The sequence below is a fragment of the Nyctibius grandis genome, chromosome 10 (assembly GCF_013368605.1).
Source record: "Nyctibius grandis isolate bNycGra1 chromosome 10, bNycGra1.pri, whole genome shotgun sequence".
Lineage (NCBI taxonomy): Eukaryota > Metazoa > Chordata > Aves > Nyctibiiformes > Nyctibiidae > Nyctibius > Nyctibius grandis.
The window spans coordinates 23,698,917-23,722,829 of NC_090667.1; the positions used below are offsets into that span (position 1 = coordinate 23,698,917).

The 23,913-nt window shown below is 39.5% G+C and overlaps 1 protein-coding gene across 1 annotated transcript; it reads left to right on the top strand.

The window, feature by feature from the left end:
• Positions 1 to 426: 426 nt before the first annotated feature.
• On the top strand, positions 427 to 20,582 carry TXNRD3 (thioredoxin reductase 3). The gene is made up of 16 exons (XM_068408483.1): positions 427 to 673; positions 7,317 to 7,377; positions 8,930 to 9,039; positions 9,228 to 9,341; positions 11,231 to 11,303; positions 12,273 to 12,392; positions 12,805 to 12,947; positions 14,360 to 14,475; positions 14,582 to 14,807; positions 15,036 to 15,128; positions 15,593 to 15,669; positions 16,552 to 16,708; positions 16,902 to 17,009; positions 17,876 to 17,971; positions 18,904 to 19,038; positions 19,333 to 20,582. The coding sequence occupies exons 1-16, from the start codon at positions 551 to 553 to the stop codon at positions 19,393 to 19,395; spliced, it is 1,815 nt and encodes a 604-aa protein (XP_068264584.1). The 5' UTR covers positions 427 to 550; the 3' UTR covers positions 19,396 to 20,582.
• The last annotated feature ends 3,331 nt before the right edge of the window (positions 20,583 to 23,913 follow it).

The following is a 23,913-nucleotide window of genomic DNA, read 5'->3' on the forward strand; positions in this document are numbered from 1 at the left end:
CGATTCTGTGATTTGGAGGCGCCGCGGGACGAGCGGGCGCTGTAGGCGGCCACACGCGGGACCACCGCCGCACCGGCCGCGGCCACGCTGCCCTCCCGCCGCCGAGGGAGCGCGACGGCCCCTGCGCATGCGCTCGCTCGTCTCCCTCCTCTTGGGTTATTGCGCGCTGCGTCTCAGAGGGGAGGAGTGGCCTAAAAAAATGCGCGTTTATCCTTCTCTACATCACCTTTAGGTAATAGTGACGCTTCTACCTCTGATATATAGATACTTTTATTATTTTACAAGGAGTCATAGTGCGTGTGGCTGAGAGACAGGGCGGGAAGCATTCCTTGGCATTTTACCCCCCCCCTCCCTGCGGATAGTTCGGTCCGGCTCGCCACCTTCCCCGCTCCGGAAGGGGCGGGGTGAGGTTGAGGGTTAGTGCGGGCGTCGGGCGGGTGTTGCTGGGTGAGCCAGGTGCGCGCCGGTCGCTCCCCACCTCATCTCCGGCCCCGGCCCCGGCCCCGGCCCCGGCCCCGGCCCCGGCCCCGGCCCCGGCCCCGGCACCGCCATGCCGCCGCCGGGCCAGACCAAGCTCCCGGACTGGGACGGCCTGAAGCTCCGCGTGCGGACGCTCATCGCCACCCACCCCGTCATGATCTTCAGCAAGAGCTACTGCCCCTACTGCAACAAGGTGAGGCGGCGGCGGCGGTCACCTCGGCGCGCTCCCCCGCGGGCCCTCTCCTCAGGCCGGCAGCCGCCGGAGCGGGGGCTCTCGGAGCCGCTTCCCTCGTCTCGCCGCGAGGAGGAGGCAGGCCTGGCGCGGCCCCCGTGCGAGGCGAGAGGGATCTGCCCCGAGGGCGCCCGCTCCCACGGGCGGGGGGAAGCGGGCTGGAAAGCGAGCGTGGCGGCGGGGCCGCTTCTTGGGACGGCACCCTTGGGGTTTAGACAGTGCAGAAGTAGCTCGGTATCCATCCCGCTTAAGTTAAGCACCAGGTGCCACCCCTTGGAAGCCCCCTTATCAGGCTTGCAATGAGCCAGAGATCCTAACTGGCGCCCTTGGTACTTCTTTCCATTTGCCACGTGAGCGAAGGGGCAGATGAACGTGTGGGAAGTTCCGCACAGTGAGCTGGTTCCTCAGCTAAACAGCTTTTGTATCTTGTTACTTGAAGGTCAGGGTGCTGGTTGTGTTACTTTCTTACTGAAAGTTTGAGCACCACATTGGTGTTCAGCTTGGACGCAGTTGCATCCCTGGGGAGGAATAAAGTTAAGTTTTCTGCTCTTTCTAAATTTGAGGGAGAAAGTTGACTCTATAGCAAGAGTGTAAGTTCTAAATGCTGGCCATAATGTGTGTTTAAAAAAAACCCACTATTGATTAATTATGTTCAGAGAAAAATATCTTTTTAGCCCTGTTTATGTGTCAGTATCACAGGGTAGCTGTAACTAGTGAGCCAGAGTTATTAAAGAAAAACAGCATCTTCATTAGAATTTTACAATACCTGCATACTATAGTCATAACCCATATAGAATCTGGGCGTTTGTAGGCATTGTGATTCTTGGATATTTACAAAGAACATGTTATGAAATGTTGGTTAAACCTCATAATACCATATTTGATGTGGCCATGGTGGAAAAACGTAATTGGAACTGTGGGATCGAGTCCTAGTGTTCCTCAATGCAATTGACAACCAGGAGAACACTCAGAAGCTGCACTCCCATGTGTAGGTTAGGTTTAGTTCCAGTAGCTTTTGTGAGGGAGGAGATATTATGACCCTGTTGTACAAAACTTAAATATATCCTATCTCACTTGCCACTTAATTGAGGTTTTGGGAAAGGAAGCTTCTATGTATGAGAGGATAGACAAAACCAATACTTTTGGCAGAAAGATAGTATAGCATAGTAGGCAGCTCAAATCCTTCTAAAATTTGTTTACTTACCAACTTACTCAGTGGAAGTTTTAGCAAACGAAGGGTTGGAGTCTTGCTCAAGTCTAGTCCAGTTGACAAAGATGTTATCTTCTGTTGAGAAGTCCTTTTGTTGAGGACTTCAGTGCTGTCCATTGAGAAATACTTAGTTGTGGCTGTCTGTATTGCTCTGTGTGCTTTTAGTGATCATGATCGCTCAAGTGTTGATATGCATGGCACTCAGTCCAGTGTTTTTGAGATCATACAATGGCATAGTAACTTTTTAAACCTTGCAGCCTTTTCCTTCATCTGTTTCTGGCATTGCAGTGGGGCTAGACTAACACAAGGAGCTTAAGGGAAAAATAGCCTTGATTGTAGTGCAGTAATTAAATTCCAAATTGATGTTCTTTCCTGCATTTGCTCAGAGCTTCTCTGTTAGGCAGGATTACTTGCTTCAGGGAAACAATCAGATATGAGGAATATTATCTTTATTGTCTTGGAAAGGGGAGGAATGAATATTGTGAGTAGGAGGGCCCTCTCTCATGGCCCTTTCTAGGAGGGAGAGTTGAAAGACCCTATGTGAATCTTTGTGAAGGAACAGGTGATAAACTTGGGGGGGTGGGAGGGAGAGCTGATTGCTCTAGTAGGCAGTTTTCCTTGGCATACTTTCCTGTTTGGAACAGAAAGGAATGGTAATATAATGAAGAAAACACATAGAATTGTATATTGCAGAGGGAGAATTAGAAGAAGAAAGCTTATGAGAGGAGGAAGCCACACATGAGACATCAAGGGATAAAGCAGAAATATCTGCAACAGTATGAGCATTAACAACCCCTCCCACTGAAGACTTAAAAAATAGTGAAAGGAGTGGGAGAACAGTGGGTAATGCAGCATTCTTGCTAGCTGGTCTAGTCTGTAGAATTAATGAAGGGAATATAATTGAAAGTGTAGTTACAGCTTGGGTACTTCGCCTGTAATCACATAGTTTTGACTTCTTAGGGAGAGACGGATATGAATAGTGTGCACTGTGTCTGTCTTTTACTGTGGGTGCTGGTTAGAAATGCGCTTTTGGAAGGGTTAATTGAAAAACTGATGATGTTTCGCACTAGTTCAGAGAACACTCATGGTCTAAAAGGATGTCATTTGGGGGTTGGGAAGAGTTCTTTATTTCAAGTGGAGGTAGCTGTGCTGGAAGAAAATTAAGATTGTGCTTTCCTTCAGAAAAGCACTGTGAAGAAATTCTCTAGATGAATTAAGTAGTTGGTTCTGTTCAGTTCAGCTAGTAGCATGACTTGGCGATTGTGCAGTTCTTTTTCTGGAAATGCAGTTTATTGTTCAATTGCTTTAGCAAGGCAGTGGTGGAGAGGGGGTGGTATTAGAATGACTTCCTTGTAATAACTTGACTGTTCTTTAATTTCTTACCACTCTGAAAAGATTTAATATTAAGCAAGATAGAACTGCATAAAGAAAACATAGGTTTTTAGCATGAAAAATTGCAAGTCTGAACACTGATATGTTGACATCATATTAAGAGTAACAACTGTGGTCGCATAGAAGTTGCTGGTTATTCTAGTTATGTGTTTTGCTATTACCAATCACGTTCTGTATCCGCAGGGGTTTCTGGTCAATTCAGCTGTAGCTGTTGTAGAATGTTAGCTGATGTGTGGAACAGCAGACCTAGCACACGCAATTATTACTTTACTTTACTGTATGAAGCATATTTCAAACCTGCTTAGCTACCCTAGTGACAGAAAGCATCTCCAGGAAGAGTTTTCTAAAGTGTTAGACTAATTTCTTACTTTCAGAGAAATTATCTACTGTTTAATAATATCTGGAATTTTTTCTAATCTCTCTCTCTATTTGTGAAAACTGGAAGGATTTAATAGGTAAATGAGGCCATTGCATTGGTCAGAGGGGAAGTAAATGGTTGTATCAGTGACCGGTAACCTAGTATCCGGTCCCAGACACTTGTTGGAGAAGTTACATTTGTAGGATTGGGATATAAGGAAGGAAATTTCCAGTATCCTACTGAAGTTTCCAGCACTGTGTGACTTAGGAATTTCTTCACCTGAGTTTGTATTAGTTTTATTGAGTTAAAAGTTTTCAGTGGATCTTTCTTTCCTTAGTTGGTCTAATAGCTCTTTTGATCTCCTTTTAATTTTGGTTTTTACAATGTCAGGTGGCAGTAAGTTCTCTGGTTTATGTACTGTGTGGAGGTTTACTTCCGTTTCGTTTCAGAATTGTTTTCTGGTAAATGCAGTTGTTGCTGTTTGCTCCAGTGAGTATTTCTCAGAAATCATTTCCTGTTCACCTTATCTAGATATTACTCATGATTAGTGTACGTTATCTTTCTACTCCTCCTAATCATTTTCTTTTCCAAACTGAAATAATCTATTATCTCTTGCCTGTATGGAAGATTTCGTAACTGACCGTATACTTAATCTATTAATAAATGTAAAGTGCAATAGCTACTTCTATTTAGGATGCTGACATTTGTCTGATTTTTTTTCTCCGTATCTTCAGTAGAGAATAAAAGTTGCCTAAATGCATTGTCTTAAATCAGTCCTTTCTTGAGTGTAATCCTTTCTTGTTCTACTAATGTTCTCTGTTCTGTCCTCCCCCCAGGTGCTGTTGCAATGTTTTAGCAGTTTTTTTTAAAAAAAACACTAATGAAAACTTGCCTGTTACTCTGGTGCTTTGATGCAAACTAAAACAGCAGCCAAGTATCTAATTTTGTGACTTCCCTCTAGATTCTTAGCTTCCCACTTCATAGTAGCAATCCCTTTAAGCTTTGCTTTTAGATCTTTCATGGCATTCAGCTTGGGCTTTGTAACAGCAGTTGCAGAGCAGGAGGTCTGGAACAGTTCCACTGCCATTTCCCTTTCATTTGGTCCGTAGTCATTCCAGTAAGCAAGCCTGAAGGTAATGGTGAGTCTAGGACAAAATTTTTTAGGGCCACCTGGATGGTTAGAGAGGACTGGAGCACAGGATGTGTGAAGAAGGAGCTCAGTTTATTCAACCTTGAGAAGGCTAAGGAGGGATTTTAGTTGCTGTCTTCAGCTGCCAAGTGGGAAGATGACAAGACTCTGAGTAGAGTTGCATAGTGAAAGGACAAGGGCCAATAAATACAAGTTGCAATGAGAGATACTCCGATGAGATAAAATGGAAATTCTTTACTGTGAGGATGGTCAAACATTGGAACAGCCCAGAGAGGTTATGGTATCTCTGTCCTTGTAGATTTTCAGAACTGGAGTGGACAGTGCTTGAGCAACTTGATTAACATTCACATTTGGCCCTGCTTTGAGCAGAGTGTTGGATCAGATGACCTCAAAGGTCCCTTACAACTTAAATTATTCTATAATTGTAGAACTAATGTAATCAGTTATATAAGCAAAGCTTATTTTTGTATATTACGGTTGATATATGATGTGGTAAGAAACTTACCATATAGTTGGTACAGATTACAAAAGCTTTGTGTTTGTCAGCATAAAGCTGAAACTCCAGTAGAAAGCACTAGAATACTCAGCCTTTGGCATAGTAACAGCATGGATCACAGCAACATTAAAAATGTTTTATTCATCATGTGTTTGACATCTTTAAGCTTACTAGATGTGACTCAACTTACTCTTAGTGAAGTGCTGTCAATAAACTTGAGATTCATCAGAAAGCTGGTTGTAAAAGATTTCTTCTGAACTGGCGGCAACTTAGTGTGCTTCATTGTTTAGACTCCATGCTGGCAAGTGGATCCATCACACAGACATTTAGTGCTTCTTGATAGAGCTGTTTTCACATCCAGATAGTTATGATTAAAGCAGATATTTTTTTTACACATTACCTTACAATATCTATTTGCATGGGTAAGTCTGCAAATTATATTTCAAAGTAGTAAATGCTGCCATATGTAATACTACATCCCGTGCCATGAGGTATGGTGTTGTCCATCTGGAAGGACAGTTCACAATTTCAATACTGTCAGTTTAACAAATAATGTTACTGTAAAAATCTCAGTTCTACAAGGCTACCTGATTTGGATCTGCTAATGGTACACTCTATTCATCCAGAACTGATGTTAGAAAAACACCCAGAACTCTGTTGGTGGGGGTGGGGGGCAGTAAATCTCAACTAAGTTGTCGTTTAGGATGTTTTCTTTTTAAGACTAGGCTTGTATATAGAGTTTTTATTTATTGATGACTTCTGGATGCATGAAACATATTTCTAGGACGTGTTCTAGTGGTGCTGTATCTGAGTTTGTTCATGGCAATGCTGGAGAAAAGCAGCCTTTTAATAACCAAGCATCTTTAGAATGTTCCTCCTGCTTAATGGAGAAGAATAGCAATTTAAAAGGTTAAAAAAATGTAACTGTTATGTTCTGATATTAACTCTCTCAATATTTCACAATCAAGATATGACTGATTTAGTAAAACAATGGCAAACAAGTTAGAACCACTCCTGCCTGATCCTGGAGGCTGAGGCAGATGTTAAACAGCAAATCAAAAATCGGAGCTGGAAAAAAATTCAAGAGATCTAGTCTTGTCCCCTGCCTCAGGGGTAGGAGAAGCTGTAGTTGAAACACTTGTGACATGTGCTTTGAAGCTACTCACTGATAAAGATTGTCATCTACGTAGGCAATATGTTCCAGTGTCCTGCTATTAGGAAAAACTTTTCCTGGAGTCTAATCTCAATCCCTTGATGCAGTTCAAGACCATTAGTTCCATCCACTGTTGTTTCTCTTCTTCCTTGAGTTAGTTACTTAAACACAGCCTTTTCTTTCCCCATCTTTTCTATGTTAAACACAGCTCGTTGACTCCTTACAGTAATTGTTCTCTGCTTGCTCTAAAACTTTTCTGAAGTACAGCAACCAAAAGTGAATGCAGGGCTGGTAGACATGAGCTGTCCTAGTGCTGAGGATGCTTGGAGAGTGTTACCTTTTCTGTGGCTTTTTATAATGCCTTTTTTTTTTTTTTTGCATTTACTTGACAGCGTTTTGTTGCATGTTATCTTCTACTCCCTTTTTTTTCTTTCCGTAGTACTATCAAGGAATCTGGCTGCTATTTTATCTCGCTACTTGATGTTTTTCTACATGGCAGTTTTCTCATGGCTTTTGGTATCTTGTCAGGGATGGAGAAGTCTGCAGCTAAGCAAATTGTATATAGAAACTTTTTCTTAAGGTAATGAAACTTGTATTGGAAGGTTGCTGTGATGTGGGATGCTTAATCTGAGTGCTGTTAATAGCTAGCCTGGCTTTAAGTGAGAAATATGCAAAATGTAGATGTAGTGCCAAGCTTTACCAAAGCCATGTAGAACTAGGCCCTCGAAGCATAATAACTGAGGCTTAAAACTTACCTGTGTATGTCCAACAATCAAGTTTTACCCTAAGCTATGTATCAGATCTTGTGAAACCTTTGCACTGGCATTGGTTTGTTTCTGTTGTAGGTGAAAGAACTCTTCCGCTCTATGCATGTGGAGTACTATGCTTTGGAACTTGATGTTACTGGTAAGTAGAAGAAATAAAATCTGTCACATGCTGCTTAATGTAACTAAAAATGGGTGACTGTGCATGACTCCTTAAGCTGCCTTGATCTAATTGGAGGATAGATAAAACAATTTAAATCAATTTTAATATTACAGAGATAAAAGCAATTAGGCTTCAACGTGGATTTGAATAACTGAAGGCTTTGACTCTTTCTGTACAAGTCATCAGCTGATAGAGAATATGAGATCTGATTTTTCTCTAAGGAGCTCTGTCTTTTGGGGAAAAAGCCTGTGGTATTTTTCTCCTACCTCAGGTTCTTTTGTGGCTTTAGATGAATTGTTAATGTTTGACTTGGTATATGAGTGACCTTCATAGGGAAAGTTGCTGAGTCATTGGAAGGAAGGGTAAATTCCAGTACTTTGGCTGCTGCTAGTTTATGGTGGTTTCTTTTTTAAAGTCAAAGCTGCTTTGGTTTTAGTACATGTAGTACTATGTGCTAGGTACATAAGTCATGTAGCTTTTAATGTAGTTTTAAGAACAAGTCATTTCTAACATAATTCTTAGTAAACTCTTAATTGCACTGTTGGTAAACTGTTGAATGTGTATTACCAATTTTTTTCTGTACCAAACTTAGTTTCCAAAGCTTTTTTAAAGTGCTAATGCTTTTTTGAAGTGTTTGTGCCTAAGCAGTGTTTGGGGAAAATGTACTTATTTATTGATCATAACATCTCCTCTTACTTATTTTTACTTTTTGTTAAAGTTGTGATACTGTGAACTAATTATAGCCCAAGATATGCAAAGTACAATGCACAGTCATTTTTTTCTGGAATTACTCCTAATTAATAATGTATTTCCCTTGCAGCTGCCCTGTTTAATGTTACTAAATAGGTAAAAAGATTTTAGTCAAAGTGATTACTGTAAATTCTCATTCCCACGTTTACTGCTGGACAACAGCTGAGAGATTCACATTGAGCCTGTGTGTAGGTGCTGATGATTCAGATGTCAGGTCAGGCAATGATAGTCTTAAAACTGGAAGGTTTAAGACAGTGTGGTGTGTAGAAAAACTCTGAAAGTAGCTTTAGGGTAAGTAGAAGAGCATGTTCATTCTTCCCATTCCCAAATTCTCATATTACAAAGCTGCTGGGCAAAACTATGTGCACTTACACAGAACATGCTCCAAAACCAGACAGTTCTCGTGAAAGAAACGCTGTCTGTGTGATCTCCTGTGATATCTGGAAAAGAATTTTTGTGTAGTACCAAGTGTGACACTATCAGGAAGAGACTGATAAGAATCCAGGAAATACAGGGACTAAACTCTGTTACTTCAACTTTACTCCATTCTGTACAATTATGACTTGAAGCACCAATTTGTCCTTGGTATTTAAGCATGCTCTTTTGAGAAGTAGTTTCTGAAGACTTGCTTAGGTTCAGGAAGTCTACAAATGGGATGCTTATAATAGAATTGTTTTCTTGGCAGGCCTACAATATATTGCAGTCCAAAACTTTAATACTTCAGGTTGGTTTAAAATCTTCCTTCTTGAAAATTGTTCTATAATGTACCTGTTTCTTTTAGCTGATGGACCCAGTATTCAGCAAGTGTTAGCAGAGCTAACTAATCAGAGGACAGTGCCTAATGTATTTGTGAATGGGACTCACATAGGCGGCTGTGATTCAACTTACAAGGTAACTTTTCTTTAAAAATCAGCTGGAAGTAGGCAAGACTACTGTGTGAATTTGTTGTTGGATCATAATTAAATTGTGTGACTTATTAGACTTGGGTGATCTAGGTCAGAGAAGGCAATGTCGTTCAGTTTTTGTTTGCTCAGAAATGTGTGTGGTAATTTGATGTTTTTTTTTCCCTGTCCTCCCAGGCTTATCACGATGGATCACTGCAGAAACTTCTTGGGGATCGCAAAGATGCAGTACCCTATGATTATGACCTCATTGTTATTGGTGGTGGCTCAGGTGGACTTGCGTGTTCCAAGGTATGATGTGAAAATTGCATTAAAGAACCGGTTGTATGCGAAACGTCTTCAAAAGTCAGTCTCTATTAATCACAACAGCATAAGAGTCTATATTTTGATGATTATTACTGTTCAACTTGTTAATTAATGAATCAGTAGTGGTCTAGTAATGTGCTCACTCAGGAGATCATGGTCTGTGTGGGTCACTTTCTAGCCAATGTCTGTTCAGGACTCTATCCTAATAATAGGTTTTAGGTTCCTGGCTGAGGGTGGAACCAGAAGTTTTTGAAGTATTTCCTTTTACTGTGTAGTACACAGGTGCTTTAACACTTCCAAACATTAATCTGGAAAACTTAAAGGCTACTCTTGAAGTACTTTTGACTGTTTAGGATTCAGGATCACCAGTCATCTAAAATGAAGTGTTTTCAGCTGTTCTCTCAAGGAACTGGTTCACTCTTTAGTTTTATTTCTAGATGCTTTTTCAGAAATGGTAACAGAGATTGTATGCCCGTCACACAATTAGTTGTTGTTCAGAGTGCCATCAGGACCTAAGGTGTAGATTGTTTTCTCTTCTGCTGGAGGGATTTGAACACACACTTCCCACCTCTCAGCCAGGTATCCTAACTGTCAGTTTATGGTTTGGGCATGGTGATGTTATTCTTGACAGCCTTGGAGATTGCTGTACAACAATACAGTTAAGTGTGCAACTTTCACTAGAAAATATAAGGCAGGCAGGAGAAGGTGACAACTGAATTCTTCAGTTGGCCAACTGGGCATTTTCAGAATGCTCCAGATCTTTCCTCGCTGTGCCTTTGGGGACATCAGTTATAAACTTGGTGATAATTACCAAACTGTTCAGAGTGGGCGAGGTCAGGTAGTCACAGAATACAAGATAGCTGGCTAAACCTTGTTTGAGCCAGGATTGCAGCAACTGCACAGGAGTTCTTAAACAGATTTGAGGCACCTAAAGATTTGATCCAAGCCCTTGAAAGATCAAACAGTCAGTGGATTCAATCAAGTGCCTGGTAATTCCTTGGATAGAGTATCATAGGATTATTCAGGTTGGAATGGACATTAGGAGGATGTCTTGTCTAAGATCCTGCTCCAAGCAGGGTCAGCTGTGAGGTCAAGCAAGATTATGCAGGACCTCATCAATTTCGGTCTTGAAAATAGCCAGGGTGGAGATGGCACAGCCTTTCTGGGAAACTTGAGTGTCCTCATGGTGTGGAAGTTCCTTATATCCAGTCTGAAACTCTCTTGTTTCAACGTACAGCCGTTGTCTGTTGTCCCTCCACTACCTGCCAGTGTGAAGAGCCTAGCGCAGTCATCTTAATGACCTTCTCATAGCTACTGGAAAGTTGCTTTTGGGTCCCCTCCAAGTCCACCTTTTCTCCAGGCTGAATGTGTCAAGTTCCCTCACCCTTCTCACAGAGCGTGTGCTCCAGCCCTCTTGAGCATCTTGGTGGTCCTCCATTGAACTGTCTCCAACTTATTAACATAACTTTTTTTTTTTTTTTCATTCATGAACATGCCAAGTCAGTCCTGCCCTCCTGAGAGAAAAGGAGAGCTAACAGCATAAATATTTCTTTGGGTAGAAGAGGTAGAAGAGGATCATAGACTGATAAGCCCGTCTCCTACCCTCTTCAGATCATGGCTTTTGACAGTGTAGATAATATGGATGCAGTATTGAACATAAGCATCCATTCAAAGTTTGGAAGAAAGTAATAGTTTTTGAGGGATTTCAATTTTTGTCTAGTGAAGGAGGGGATAGAGCCGTATATGATAATAAGACTAACTAGCAAAGGAGTCTTCTATTAGTGCTAAGTATATCGTGACCGTAAATGAATGGACAGGCTTTCTTGGTCAGGCAAAAGTTCAGTAACGCTGACTTGTCTCTCCATCTTCTATAGGAAGCTGCTGCCTTGGGAAAGAAAGTAATGGTATTAGATTATGTTGTTCCAACGCCTCTTGGAACCTCATGGGGTAAGCTTCTGTTAACTTGTATTTCATGATGTTTGAATGACAGTGATAACATACTGAGTTGTTAGATATTATGGATTTGTATTCTTAGAAATTGTGGCTGAATTCCTGTAATTCTGGAACACAGATAACAAATGAGCTGTTTTCCTGCCATGCCTGCTTTTCTGGGCAGTTATTTCTGGCTTGTGCATTGCTAACTCTCAGTTCCTTGTCAAATGATGTTCTAGTTCTGTTCACTTTCAAATCGTGTCCGGATAGCATGTGTGTGCATGTTCACATTCTCGTGTTTGGGGGGCGTTTTTTTTTTGCCTTTTAGTTCATCTCATTCTATTTTGTGGACAACTGATCTAGGCTACCTCTAGTCCAGTATGACTATATGACTATGGGGGATTGGACTAGATGATCTTTTGAGGTCCTTTCCAATCCCTAACATTCTGTGATTCTGTGATGGCTATGCATGCCTCATCTTTCCATAATTAAAGACAGCTGCTGTCTGACCTTATTAATGCTATTGGCAGTTAAGAATGAGTAAGAAACTTCATTGGTCAAGTTTTATTGAGTCGAGGTATGAATGTGCTTTCATAGCTAAGATTTCAAAAACAAATGACTTTCAAATTCCCCATCATAGGTGATACTAAACACTAGGAAATCTGGGCTTTTTGCCTTGCTTACTTGCCAATCTGACTAAAATCTGAAGCACACTGGAGTAAGTATCCTGGGTCTATGTTTAAGACAATACACTGTACCCTTCTTAGCTCAATGAGTCAGGTAACCTCTTAAACTGGATACAAACTTGTAAGCTTAGAATGTTCATTGTATTTTACAATGTCTCTTACAACAGAAATTTCATGTTACTTTTGTGGCTATAGCAAACATCACCAACTGATATATGGTTGATTATACAAAGCACATGGGAGGAAAAGCATAAATATCCTGTTCACACGGGTAATAACATGGTTCTTTCCATCTTAGGACTTGGTGGCACATGTGTAAATGTAGGTTGCATTCCTAAGAAGCTAATGCATCAAGCAGCACTTCTGGGTCAGGCACTCCAAGATTCAAGAAAATACGGGTGGCAGTATGAAGAACAAGGTTAGTAAGAACACCTAAGACAGACCAAGACAGCGTACAGATGAGACTCTGAGCTTAAGGTCGTTCTTGTACTTTGGACTTAATAAACCAGAGGCAGAGTTCAGTAGTTTTCTTAGGTGAATCAGAAGGCATCTTCCTTGAGTCATAGAAACCTTTAGGATTGAAAGCTAATTGTGTTTTATTCCCTATATTATCTGAATTAAATGAAAGAACTTCTAAAATGGGCTTATTTCAGATAGTAACAAGTCAGGTAAATATTAGCATAGCAGAACAAGACTTTAATTATATATCCTCATTACTGATGATAATTATATTTTCTTAGCATGATGTACAATGAATAAGACTTAAGTTTTTCTTTAAGGGTTCATTGCACTTTGATTTCTTTAAATATGAAATTAATGTCTTGTTTCAGTTAAACACAACTGGGAGATCATGGTAGAAGCAATTCAAAACTACATTGGTTCTTTAAACTGGGGCTATCGAGTGTCCTTAAGAGAGAAGTCTGTGACATACCTCAATTCTTACGGAGAATTCATTGAACCACACAAAATTAAGGTGTGTGCTGTGTTTAAAACATTTAGTTGGGTGGGAAAACTCATGTTCTACAACTGCCTTTTAAAATTCAGCAAGGAAAAGGCTTCATCTTGACATTGCCAACTTAAGTCATCTGAAGTTAAAAACTCATTTGTGAAATAAGTTATTGATTCATGTTATTACTGTACTTCAGTACATGCCACAGTGTTTGCAAACCTGGTAACAGTTATGTAAGAGTAATGTGGCTATTTGTAAACTTATGTCTTGCATAAGTCTCAGTTGCTAACTTGATGATTGAGGTCAGCAGCCTGAGTGAGGAAGGGGGGAGAAAAAAAGAAATTATTTTGCCACTTGGACAATCTTCATACTAAAGCATAAAAACTATTGAAATTAAATTCAGATTAAGCACTTGCGTAACAGCAGTACTAGAACCTTATGCTGTATCAGCATAGAATTAAACTGTCAGTTTTGCAACACAAAACATGTGCTGGCAATCTTGCTGTAAGTGATCACATTGTTGCAAGGTTAACTTAGAGTACATATTGAAGACAGCTGTGAGGTTCAGTGGGTGTAATTGTCTGTTTTCAATATAACTTTATGAAGGGTGAACTACATGTATTTCAAACCAAGAGATCAGCACTGAAAAGATAGTAGTATGCTCAACTTATCTCATCTGCCCAGTGTTCTAGTGTCCAGGTATGCAGGTCATCTACTTAAGTGTCCTTAGTCTATAAATGAAGTAGAACAGAAAGAGTTTCAGCAGGAGAGTGGACTAGATGACCTCCTGAGATCTCTTCCAACCTGGATTACCTGATGACTCGATGGGGAGGAAATTTCCCTTCATCTGTGTTGGAAAATAACTAAAGAGGAAGAATGAAGGTCAGATTTTGAGACGTGCATTGAGAAGATGAAATTTCCCAAGACCAAGGGCCTCTGGAGGTCAAATTAGTTTGATTTCATTTCAGGTTGGGTCTTAGGCTCTCTGAAATCATGTAACTAGATAATTTTTTTTTAGTTTCTACATTAACCTAAGAACTAATTGGTGTTGTTCTGTTGCTAGCGTTGTGTTGGCCTTTTACTGGAAGTGGGGGACAGGGGGACCTTAATTTGTTGTGGCTTTTTATAACTTGAAAGTAAAGTTGTTATGAACAACTCAATCTAAATGAGTAGTTGAAATGGGCAGGATTCAAAGAGTAAATTATTTTAAGTGCTCTAACTACTGTAAGAAAAGCCTGGTATTTTGTAATTTAAACCTGCTGTTCTTCAGTGACCCGCATGTTTTCTCTAAATGCATTAGTTCTTGCTTGAAACTGCTTGTTCTTGATTCTTAAACATATCCACAATATTTAAGGGGAGGATTATAGAATTTTTTTGTTTTATCTAAAAACCTGTTCCTATGATAAAGACTTTCTTAACTGTGTCTATATAAACAGGCAACTAGTAGAAGAGGACAAGTAACCTACCACACAGCAGAGACTTTTGTCCTGGCAACAGGAGAAAGGCCTAGATATCTGGGTATCCCTGGAGATAAAGAATTCTGTATTACAAGGTGAGATGAAAAGGCATAATAGACTGAACTTTGTCTGCTCTGGTGTTTGCAATGACAAACAAGCTTGTTTGAAAGAACCTTTAACTTACAGTTCTTTTCCTTTTAGTGATGACCTCTTCTCCCTGCCTTACTGCCCTGGCAAAACTCTAGTTGTGGGTGCTTCCTACGTGGCGCTAGAGTGTGCAGGATTTCTTGCTGGTCTAGGTCTAGATGTCACAGTGATGGTGCGTTCCATACTGCTTCGGGGCTTTGACCAAGAAATGGCAGAAAAAGTAGGTGCTCACATGGAAACACACGGCGTAAAGTTCATCAGGAAGTTTGTACCTGTTCAGGCAAGTGCTTCCTTTAGGTTTCTTCTCTCCACACAAAATTACTTGAAACAGCACATGTAGAATGCACGTGCTGTCTGGGAAGGTGTTGGCTCTGTACAGGAATAAATGTTTTATGAGATTAAGCTTTTTTTACTGCTGAATGATAGATTAGTAGCTCAAGGTTTGAAGTGACAATGTAAGTGAGCTCTGCTGCTTAAGGTCATTCTAAGCTTACAAATATTTATACAGGTTGAACAGCTGGAGGAAGGCATGCCTGGAAGACTGAAAGTGACAGCAAAGTCTACTGAGGGACCAGAATTCATTGAAGAAGAATATAACACTGTAAGCATTTCTGGACTTGAAATAACTGAATGTAGCAGCACATGAAAATGTATTAAAATACTTTAAAAGTTGCTCAGGAAAAAAAGAAAGGGAAATCTTGCTTGAAAAATTGTTCACATAAATTACTGGCAGAAAAAAATACATGAAAATTCAATATTCATCTTCAATTGAGCCCTGTCAGCAGAGTGGGTAAAACTGTACATGCCTAGAACTTTGTTCATATGAACAGTGTTGTTGCTTCTATTCGTGTTCTGATATTAATGTTTTGTTGTTTGTTGCATCTCTGAAATAAGTTGCACGTGGAGGAACCTGAACTGTTGGTGGCTCTTTCAAAAAACTTTTGCAAAAGTCAGTTCAATCATATGCTTCACAGTTTTTTTTCAGAAAAAGACCAAAGGAAGTGTTACGTTGATTGCGCTTTTCTTGCATAAAATCATTACATTTAATTTTGGGGTTTTTTTTAGGTTTTGATAGCCGTTGGTCGTGATGCATGTACGACAAGTATTGGTTTAGATACAATTGGTGTCAAAATCAATGAGAAGTGAGTATTGCTCAACTCCCTTAAACCACTGAATGCAATGATTTTTTTCTTTTACCTCTTTAACAATACCTAATGATACTGATGTGGGGTTTTTTTTTTTTAAATCCTCTTATACCTGGCAATTATGTGAACCTTTTCGGTCCTGGATTTGAGTACAGTTGTCCATTAACTCCATTTCTTTGCTATGTATTTTGTAGAAGAACTATTCTGAGTTAATACCCACTTGTTGGCCACTATGCTTAAGAAATAGGTTTAATATATTTGCCTAATTTACTTAGAAACTACAGTTTAATATTCTCTTAAATTAAATGTTTTATTTGGCTCATGTGGCAAGTTAATCTAGAGATCTAAAGAGGCAGCAAACTACTTGCTTCCTACAGATTTAACTTTTTTCCTTGTTTCTCCCTGGTGTCAGTGCAAAACTGGTGCAAAGGAAGAGGCAGAATTATGTTGTTCATGAGAAAGCTGCTGCAGCCTGATCTTAATTTTTCTAACAACTTACTAAGCCAACTTACTTAAAAGTGCAAGTGATATTGCAGCTTTTTCTCCCGATAGAGGAAAATGTGCATTGCAAGCTGTATAATAATCAAGTAAATGATCATAAGTCCAAAGACGTCTGAGTAACTTCATTGTCATCAGACACACACTGTTACTGAGGTCAAAGCTGTCCCACTGAGTACTGACTTCAGCCATGTGTCAGTCGGAGGTAATTGATGCGCTGATGAGTTTGCAGTTGAAGTAAAAGGCATAAGTTTATTAATAAAACGTGCTCAGTCCTTAGAATAACATCTTTGTAGCAGAACTTCTCCCTTCTGTTTTTTGCTGAGCTCTGAGGAAGGTTATGATACTGAACTCTTATTCTCTTTTCTCTTTGCTTTAAAGGAATGGGAAAGTACCTGTAAATGATGAAGAACAAACCAATGTGCCTTATGTTTACGCTGTTGGAGATATATTGGATGGAAAGCTTGAACTTACTCCAGTTGCTATTCAAGCAGGGAAACTGCTAGCTCGCAGGCTTTATGGTGGTAGTTCCATAAAGGTAAAGCTATAAGAATACAATTTCAACTTATTTCTATGCTTTTTGCCTCAAAATTGCAATAACACAAGTTGATTTATCCACTTGACTGTGGGCACTGTGTTTTGTTAAAAAAAATGTGCTAATACAACTTTTCCTGTTATGTACTGTATAGAACTTGCATAGTCTAAATATAAATTTTGTTTTTTATTTTTAGTGTGACTATATCAATGTACCAACGACAGTGTTTACTCCTTTAGAGTATGGCAGCTGTGGGTTAGCTGAAGAAAGAGCTATTGAAGAATACGGAAAGCAAAACTTGGAGGTGGGAGCACTCAAGACTTGTTTAACTTGTATCTTGAGAATGTTTTTCTTGGGCGATTAGGAGGTTAACTAGATGGGTCTTTGATAGTGGAAGTGTTGTCATCTGGATAACAAGGTATTGGACTCCCAGAACTCAAGGACTGGACTTGATAACCATTAGAATTGCACATAGCTATTTGCATGCTGCCAAGAAGCATTTGACTTCAGGAAGCCAAACTCAGGTTGCAGAACTGTAGGTGGTTTCTTTGTTGTCGTGAATTAAAGACTTATTGCTGAAGTATACTAGACTCCTGGGATGAACCGTCTATTTTCTGCTTGTTCACTGTACTTGAATTGGGAATTAATTTCTTCCTGACCTTTTCTTACGGCTAGAGGAATATCAGGCATAACTTCCCTGTTTTATGGTAATCTCTGGCTTCTGCACTTCTCTGAAGAGTTTAATTAAAGCTGCTTGCATGCCTTGTGTTCAGCTCCTTAGATCTTTCAAATACGCTTGGCATTGTTTAGCTTCTGCTGTTAACTTATTTGTGGAATAGGTTTAAACTTATAGTAACTAGATATTAATTTTATGCTACCAAAGCACTTCTCTTTCTGAAAGTGCGATCTTAAAATGCTGTGTCTTATAGCTGTTGCTGTTTTAATCGAGTATTTAAATTGGCGGCATGTGGTTTGAGTCAAGTCTTCCTCTACTGACTTTTGGAGGCTGGACTGCTTGGGCTGAGGGGAACAAAAATCACTGTCTTGTATATGTTTTGAAAATCTAGTTTGTTAATGTCAAACCACCTATTTGTAAAGACATTAAAAATTAGAATTATGACTGAATTAATTCATCAAATTCCAATGGTCTTTTTCCTGTCATCCTCCCAGGTTTATCACAGTTTGTTCTGGCCACTTGAATGGACAATACCGGGCAGAGATAACAATACCTGTTATGCAAAGATTATCTGCAGTAAACATGACAATGTAAGTAGCAAGCTGGAATGGATGTGCTGAGTATATTCTTGAAATTTCCTTTTAGACCAGCCAAAAGACTATTGTCTTTTATTTGGCCTGCCTGAGGCAAAGTTCTGCTTTTATTGGAGCCTCATTGGAAATAATCCAAATGAAAAGAACACAATGGAAGGAGGGACTTTATTTAGATTTCTGTGTGAAAGGTTTTTTCCTAGGATGCTGGAGGAGAATGTAAGGTAAATAGTATATTTAAATTGCTCGTATTATGAGGAATTTTTATCCTGTCTTCCAAATCATGGCCACATGTGGGCTAGGACATCTCTGAAGGTATGGGAGAGTCCTGGGAAAATGTTTTAAAACATTGTTTGTATCCCACTTGATGAACCAATTAATGAGACAAATTGAAACAAACCACACCCATTTTTAACTTGTTTTTATAGCTTACTGCCATCACTCTAGATCTTGCTACAGAGCCAGCTTTTTCAAAATTCAGGCATGAAATGTTTTCATTTTCCTTCTTGTTAACTGCTTGGGGAGGAAGGGAACAGCCAGTGAAGCTCTTCAGTATCAGATTTATAACAAATGATATAAACAGGTCTTATGTCTGACCTAAATTCAGTGTAGAAAAATAGTTTTAAATCTGAATGTACTAAACATACTGTATATCTATAAAATCATTAAAACAGCTGTCAAAACTAGAATCTGGTTAGCTTTAGGCAGTATCTTTGATTTAATGCTGTGCAATGATTTTAAAACTCATTTTAAAAATTTGTTTCTTTCTGCTATAATGGACTGAAAACTGCAGAACCACTTTCTTTGTTAAAGACTCTGGTGTTGACCTGCTTGTGTAACATATATTTTTAGTGTAGTGGGAGTTACATACTAGAGCTTTTGTTAAACTTTACCTAGTACTAACTCCTGTTTTGCTCTCACTTGTCTTAAAGAATCGTGTGATAGGTTTTCATGTTCTGGGACCTAATGCTGGTGAAGTTACCCAAGGTTTTGCTGCTGCAATAAAATGTGGTCTCACCAAAGAATTGCTTGATGAAACAATTGGTATCCATCCAACTTGTGCAGAGGTAAGGGAGGGGGAGGGCACAGGTTGATTTAAAAGCTGCTTTTGAAGGTGGTTACCTAGATGCAAGTCAAGAATGCTACATTGTGTTTTATGAGATTTATTTAGTAGTTGCTTAACTTCTAACCATAAGATATTGACCTGTGATAGAAAATGTGTTAATTGTGCACTGCAACTTGCTTTCCATTGTAACAGTTCAAAGAAATCTAGTGTTGTTACATTACAAGAGGAGACCAAGAGCCATGTGGATGATAATACAGAGCAACAGTAAATAAAATGTTCTTTTGGTGTCTTACAGGTGTTCACTACAATGGATATTACAAAATCTTCAGGACAAGACATCAGTCAAAGGGGTTGCTGAGGCTAAACCTGCTGTTTTACATGTTTTCATGTTGTGCACGCTTGGTTCTGTGGAAGCCCTAATACATCCAACTGCTTTGCAGCAAAAGTACCACTGTATGTACTGCAGCTGGGGGTGGTGCCTTTGTGAGGCTTCCTCAGTAAACAGTGTTGCAAATGGAAACAGTAATACAGCAGGAAAATCTTGAACTGCGAATCCTGACTTTGCTTGGCATCAGCACTACTGTGCTTTTTTGATGTTCTAGCTCGGAACCTTATTGTGAGGTGAGCTACAACTGATGGATACCATGCAAGGTTGTGAGATATCTTCGTCCAGTCAGATGACTGAACTCCTCCTGAAGGAAATTCTTAAGTTGCACAAATTAAAGCTAACGTTTCTAGGCTCCAGTGTCTTGTACAAATGCCTGAAGTAGAGGACAAATATATAATTGAATGATTCTTGCCAACAGTTCACTGATTTATCTTTTTTGATGCGTTTTGTTTTACTTAATTGTATATTCAGTTGAGGCAAGATGGCACAAATAGGATGCAATGTTGAACAGTGCAGTTCAAGCACTAGTCTCCCACCTCAACCAGTCTAAAAGCAATCTAAGACATTGCTGTTGTTCGTGTTCATAGTTGTTTGACCTCAGGTGACATCATGTCTTTGAGATAAAAATTTCAGTTGTAGGCATCTTGTGTGTCAGCGTTGAAGAGCATAAGCGCAAGACCTTGTCCATTTGCTCTTGCTGTTTATGACTATGTTTAGTGCTCATAGCCTCAAATCTGGTTTCAGCTCTGTAATGTAAAACATCACAGAACCCAGAACTGTAAGTCTGTACTCTTATGTGGAGTATTGAAGTCTTGGAGGAGCAAGTTCTGAGAGTAATCTGTCCTGCTAATATAGTAGGTGCCTGCCCGTGATGGTAATAAGCATTGTATAGAATTTCTATTTGAAGCATGTGTTGCAGCAGAGAACAATGTCTTGGTGTGCTATCATGTGTTGTGTACAGTCAGTACTCTGAAGCTTTCTTCCACCCCTGGCATTTTGGTCTGGGGGAGTTGTGCTTGAATTTGGTTCTTGGTTTTGTCCAAAGAGATGTTTTGAAAGAGTATTCTGAACATTGTATGATGGTAAACAATTTTTAACTATTTAATCTATCATGTACCATGGAATCTGAAGTTCAATAAACAACACATACAACACTTTGTGGTGTCTGACCTTATGGTTTGTTATCGTATGGTTGAGATTTTACTGTGCTTCAATTATGTTGTTTATCACTTGCAATACTAAAACCTCTATAGACTTGTACATGTTGTAATCTTTCAAATGGAGAAACAAGTTGTCTTGCCCCATCTGGGGGCTTGCTAAAGAAATCTAACGTGCTTCTATTTCAGTACGCAAAATTTTCTGTGTTCAAACTAAGAAAAGAATTTTATACCACTTCTGTATACTCCAGAAGATCCTAAATACATATACTGTAGTGTTTAACTGCAACATAGCTGACAGATGCTCAGCAGAATCTAGCTGGAGTGTTAGCAACAAATCTTGCTGGTGTTCAACGTCTCCAAGAGTTATTAAATTTGAGGTTTTGCTGTGGGCACCTGGTAGTACTGCAAAATATTTTCACTTGACAATGGGGACGCTTGCTGAGCTTCTGATGTTGCTTTGCTGCAGAGCTCTGGGGAGTTAACTTGTTCTGTCTCTCATAGAACTATTAAATAGAGCCATCTGCTTGCTTTCACTTCTGCAGCAGTGACCTTAAGAGCGGCACTGCCAAAACATTGTATGCCTGGAAGTTTGCGTATTAATAGGTCAGATGTTATAGTTTGAAGTAAAGTAGGCGTAATAGTAATGTAGAAGTGACCTTAATCTCTAAGTTGAAGTGGAGGAACCAGAGACTCAGCTGTTTTAAAAAGCCAAGGGAGATTAGGGTGGACAGCTAGTAGCAGGTAGTATGTTACAGACTTTGCACAATCTAAACAGCTGAAATGAAACTTAGTAAACAATAAAGCATTCAGGTGGCTTTATATTGTGAGAAACTGACTGGTAATGGCAAAGCTTACCTTGTGTAGCCATGTTATAGAGGAAGTGAAGGAGGAAACAAGTCAATGAATGATAACTTCCTGAATTGACTATTAGTAAGCACTAATTGAGTTTTATTTCAAATTCAGATTTGATTTGCAGGTTCAAGTTAATTGATCAATAATTACCACTTGCGTATCTGTAACTATACTAATTGCAGATGTTCCTTATGTCAGACTTGCCCAGGCTGTCAGCTCTTCCTAAGTGATACTTTACAAGCATTGAGCACTCTGTACAGTTAGTCTTTTAAGCTTTAAACTCTCCAGTTAAAGTATACAATAAGTAGCTAATAGCAAGAGCAATATTTTAAGTGAACACATTGCTTGTGTTTCAGTAGGCTCACATATAAAGTAAAAGATGCCATGACAAGATATAGTTAAAAGCCAAAATTTTAAGCTTGACAGTAGGTGTTAAAGAAAAAGGTATAATCTGACAAGTAAAAACCTCTAACAGCCAACTAAATACCCCTGAATGTAGAGTCTGACACTGTTTTTCCAGTCTTTTTTGTTTGGTCTGTGACTGAGTTCAATCAGTAGAATGGCTTCCTGCCTCAGTCTTTTCTAAAGTCTCTCAAGTATTCTATGCCTGGAGTCTATCTGTTATGTGACCCTAAATGCTCAAATTGTCAGTTCTCCCAAGCAGTGGGGTCATATTGTCTCTCATTCTCAAAGCCCTCTTTTGCCCAGCACCTTGTTGTATCTTAGTAAAGTATTTATAAAACTGAAAATAAATTTAAAAAAAATGCAGGCCTGGTATAAGTGGCCAAGTGTGGGGAGAATTTCCTGATGTAGTTCTAAAAAGGCTTTGAGACAGCTTTTGCCTGTTTCGTTATGTTGCAATTTCTAGTTTCTGCTGGTCTGTCCTCTGACAAGAAACTTATAGGAAATGATGTACATTCCAGTGCAATGAGGTGTAACAGCTGGGTTGTTAGCTTGATAGAAGAACAGTGAGAAATGGACATCAGTTTACAAAAGCTGATTAAATGATCCTCTATAGGCCAAGTAACTGCAGGTAGTAAGCACTAGCGCTTTCACAGAATCATAGAATGGTTTGGGTTGGAAGGGACCTTAAAGATCATCTTGTTCCAACCCCCCTGCCATGGGCAAGGACACCTTCCACTTGACCAGGTTGCTCAAAGCCTCATCCCATCTGGCTGTAAACACTGCCAGGGAGGGGGCAGCCACAGCTTCTCTGGGCAGCCTGCGCCAGTATCTCACTAGTGTCTCACTATCTGTGTTTGCTTGAGTGACAAGTAGACACTAAAACTACAGGGAGAGTCTTTGTTAAGGTACATAAGTGGCACTTAGATGAATATCTGCTTGTGTTTGTCTTCAATTTTCAAACTGGCTTTGATGGAAACCCAGCTAGTGCAGGTCTAACTGGGTTTAGAATACTGTAAAACAATCTTCCCTCCAGCTAACAGGGAACAGATGCCTTGTCCTGAAACTTACTTGTTCCAAATCATTAGTGAGTTTGGGTAGTACAGACACTCAGGCAGTGACATTAAAGGCAAAATGGTGTGTTTACATTTCTGTTCTCATAAGTGTTCACCAAATTCTGAAGGGGTGTTCTGGGTCCTGAAAATACCCTGATACTTATTCATACTCTAATGCCAGGAACCTTTTACAGTCTGCAGTTGAAAATGCTCAGTTGCTTCCTGAATCTGCTCTTAGCTGAAGCAATGTTTTATCTAGATCACCGATAATTATGGCACTCTTTACCTGCTCTTGAAACAGTGGAGAAACAGCAAAGCTGTATGGTTTTTTAACTTACTAGTGAAATTTATCCTTTCTATGTCTAGGAGTGGTTATGATTATAGTTATTGTAAACATGGGAAACACTTAATCATCAAATTAGTAGATGCTTTCCACATAGCATGAATTTTAATTATATTTTGAGTGCTATAATTTGTCTTGAGTAACACGAGCAACTAGTTGGCCTGTGCAAGAACTGTGGGGGCAAGTCAGAGACAAAAGGGGGAGCTGAATATTCTGTAATAAGCCTTGAAATGCCAGTATAAGACATTAATGACTTTTCCTGTATGACTGTACTGTTTAAAGCTTCAGATTCTCACTGTTCACATTGGAGTGGCTTTTGACAGAGACTCGAAGTGTTTACCTTTCTTCAACACATCTCCAATACTGGAAGAAAAAAAACCTGAAAAATAACTTTTTTTTTTTGTTTTTTGGATCTAAACTGGAGTTCCTATATGTTTAAATCTTGCGCTTGTCAAGCCTCCCCTGAATATTGGCAAGGGAAAAATTCCTGGATGTGCCTTAGAGGTGGGAACAGCAGAGGAAGGAAAGGCCAAGTGTTTTAAATAAAAATAAACAGCTGACCTAATGAAGCAAACTGCTTTTGTGGGTTTGCAGCACTATATAATCTATTCTCAAGGTCGCAATTCAAGCAAATGAAGAGACAGGTTAAGAACTCCTTAAATGACCTTTTTTAACT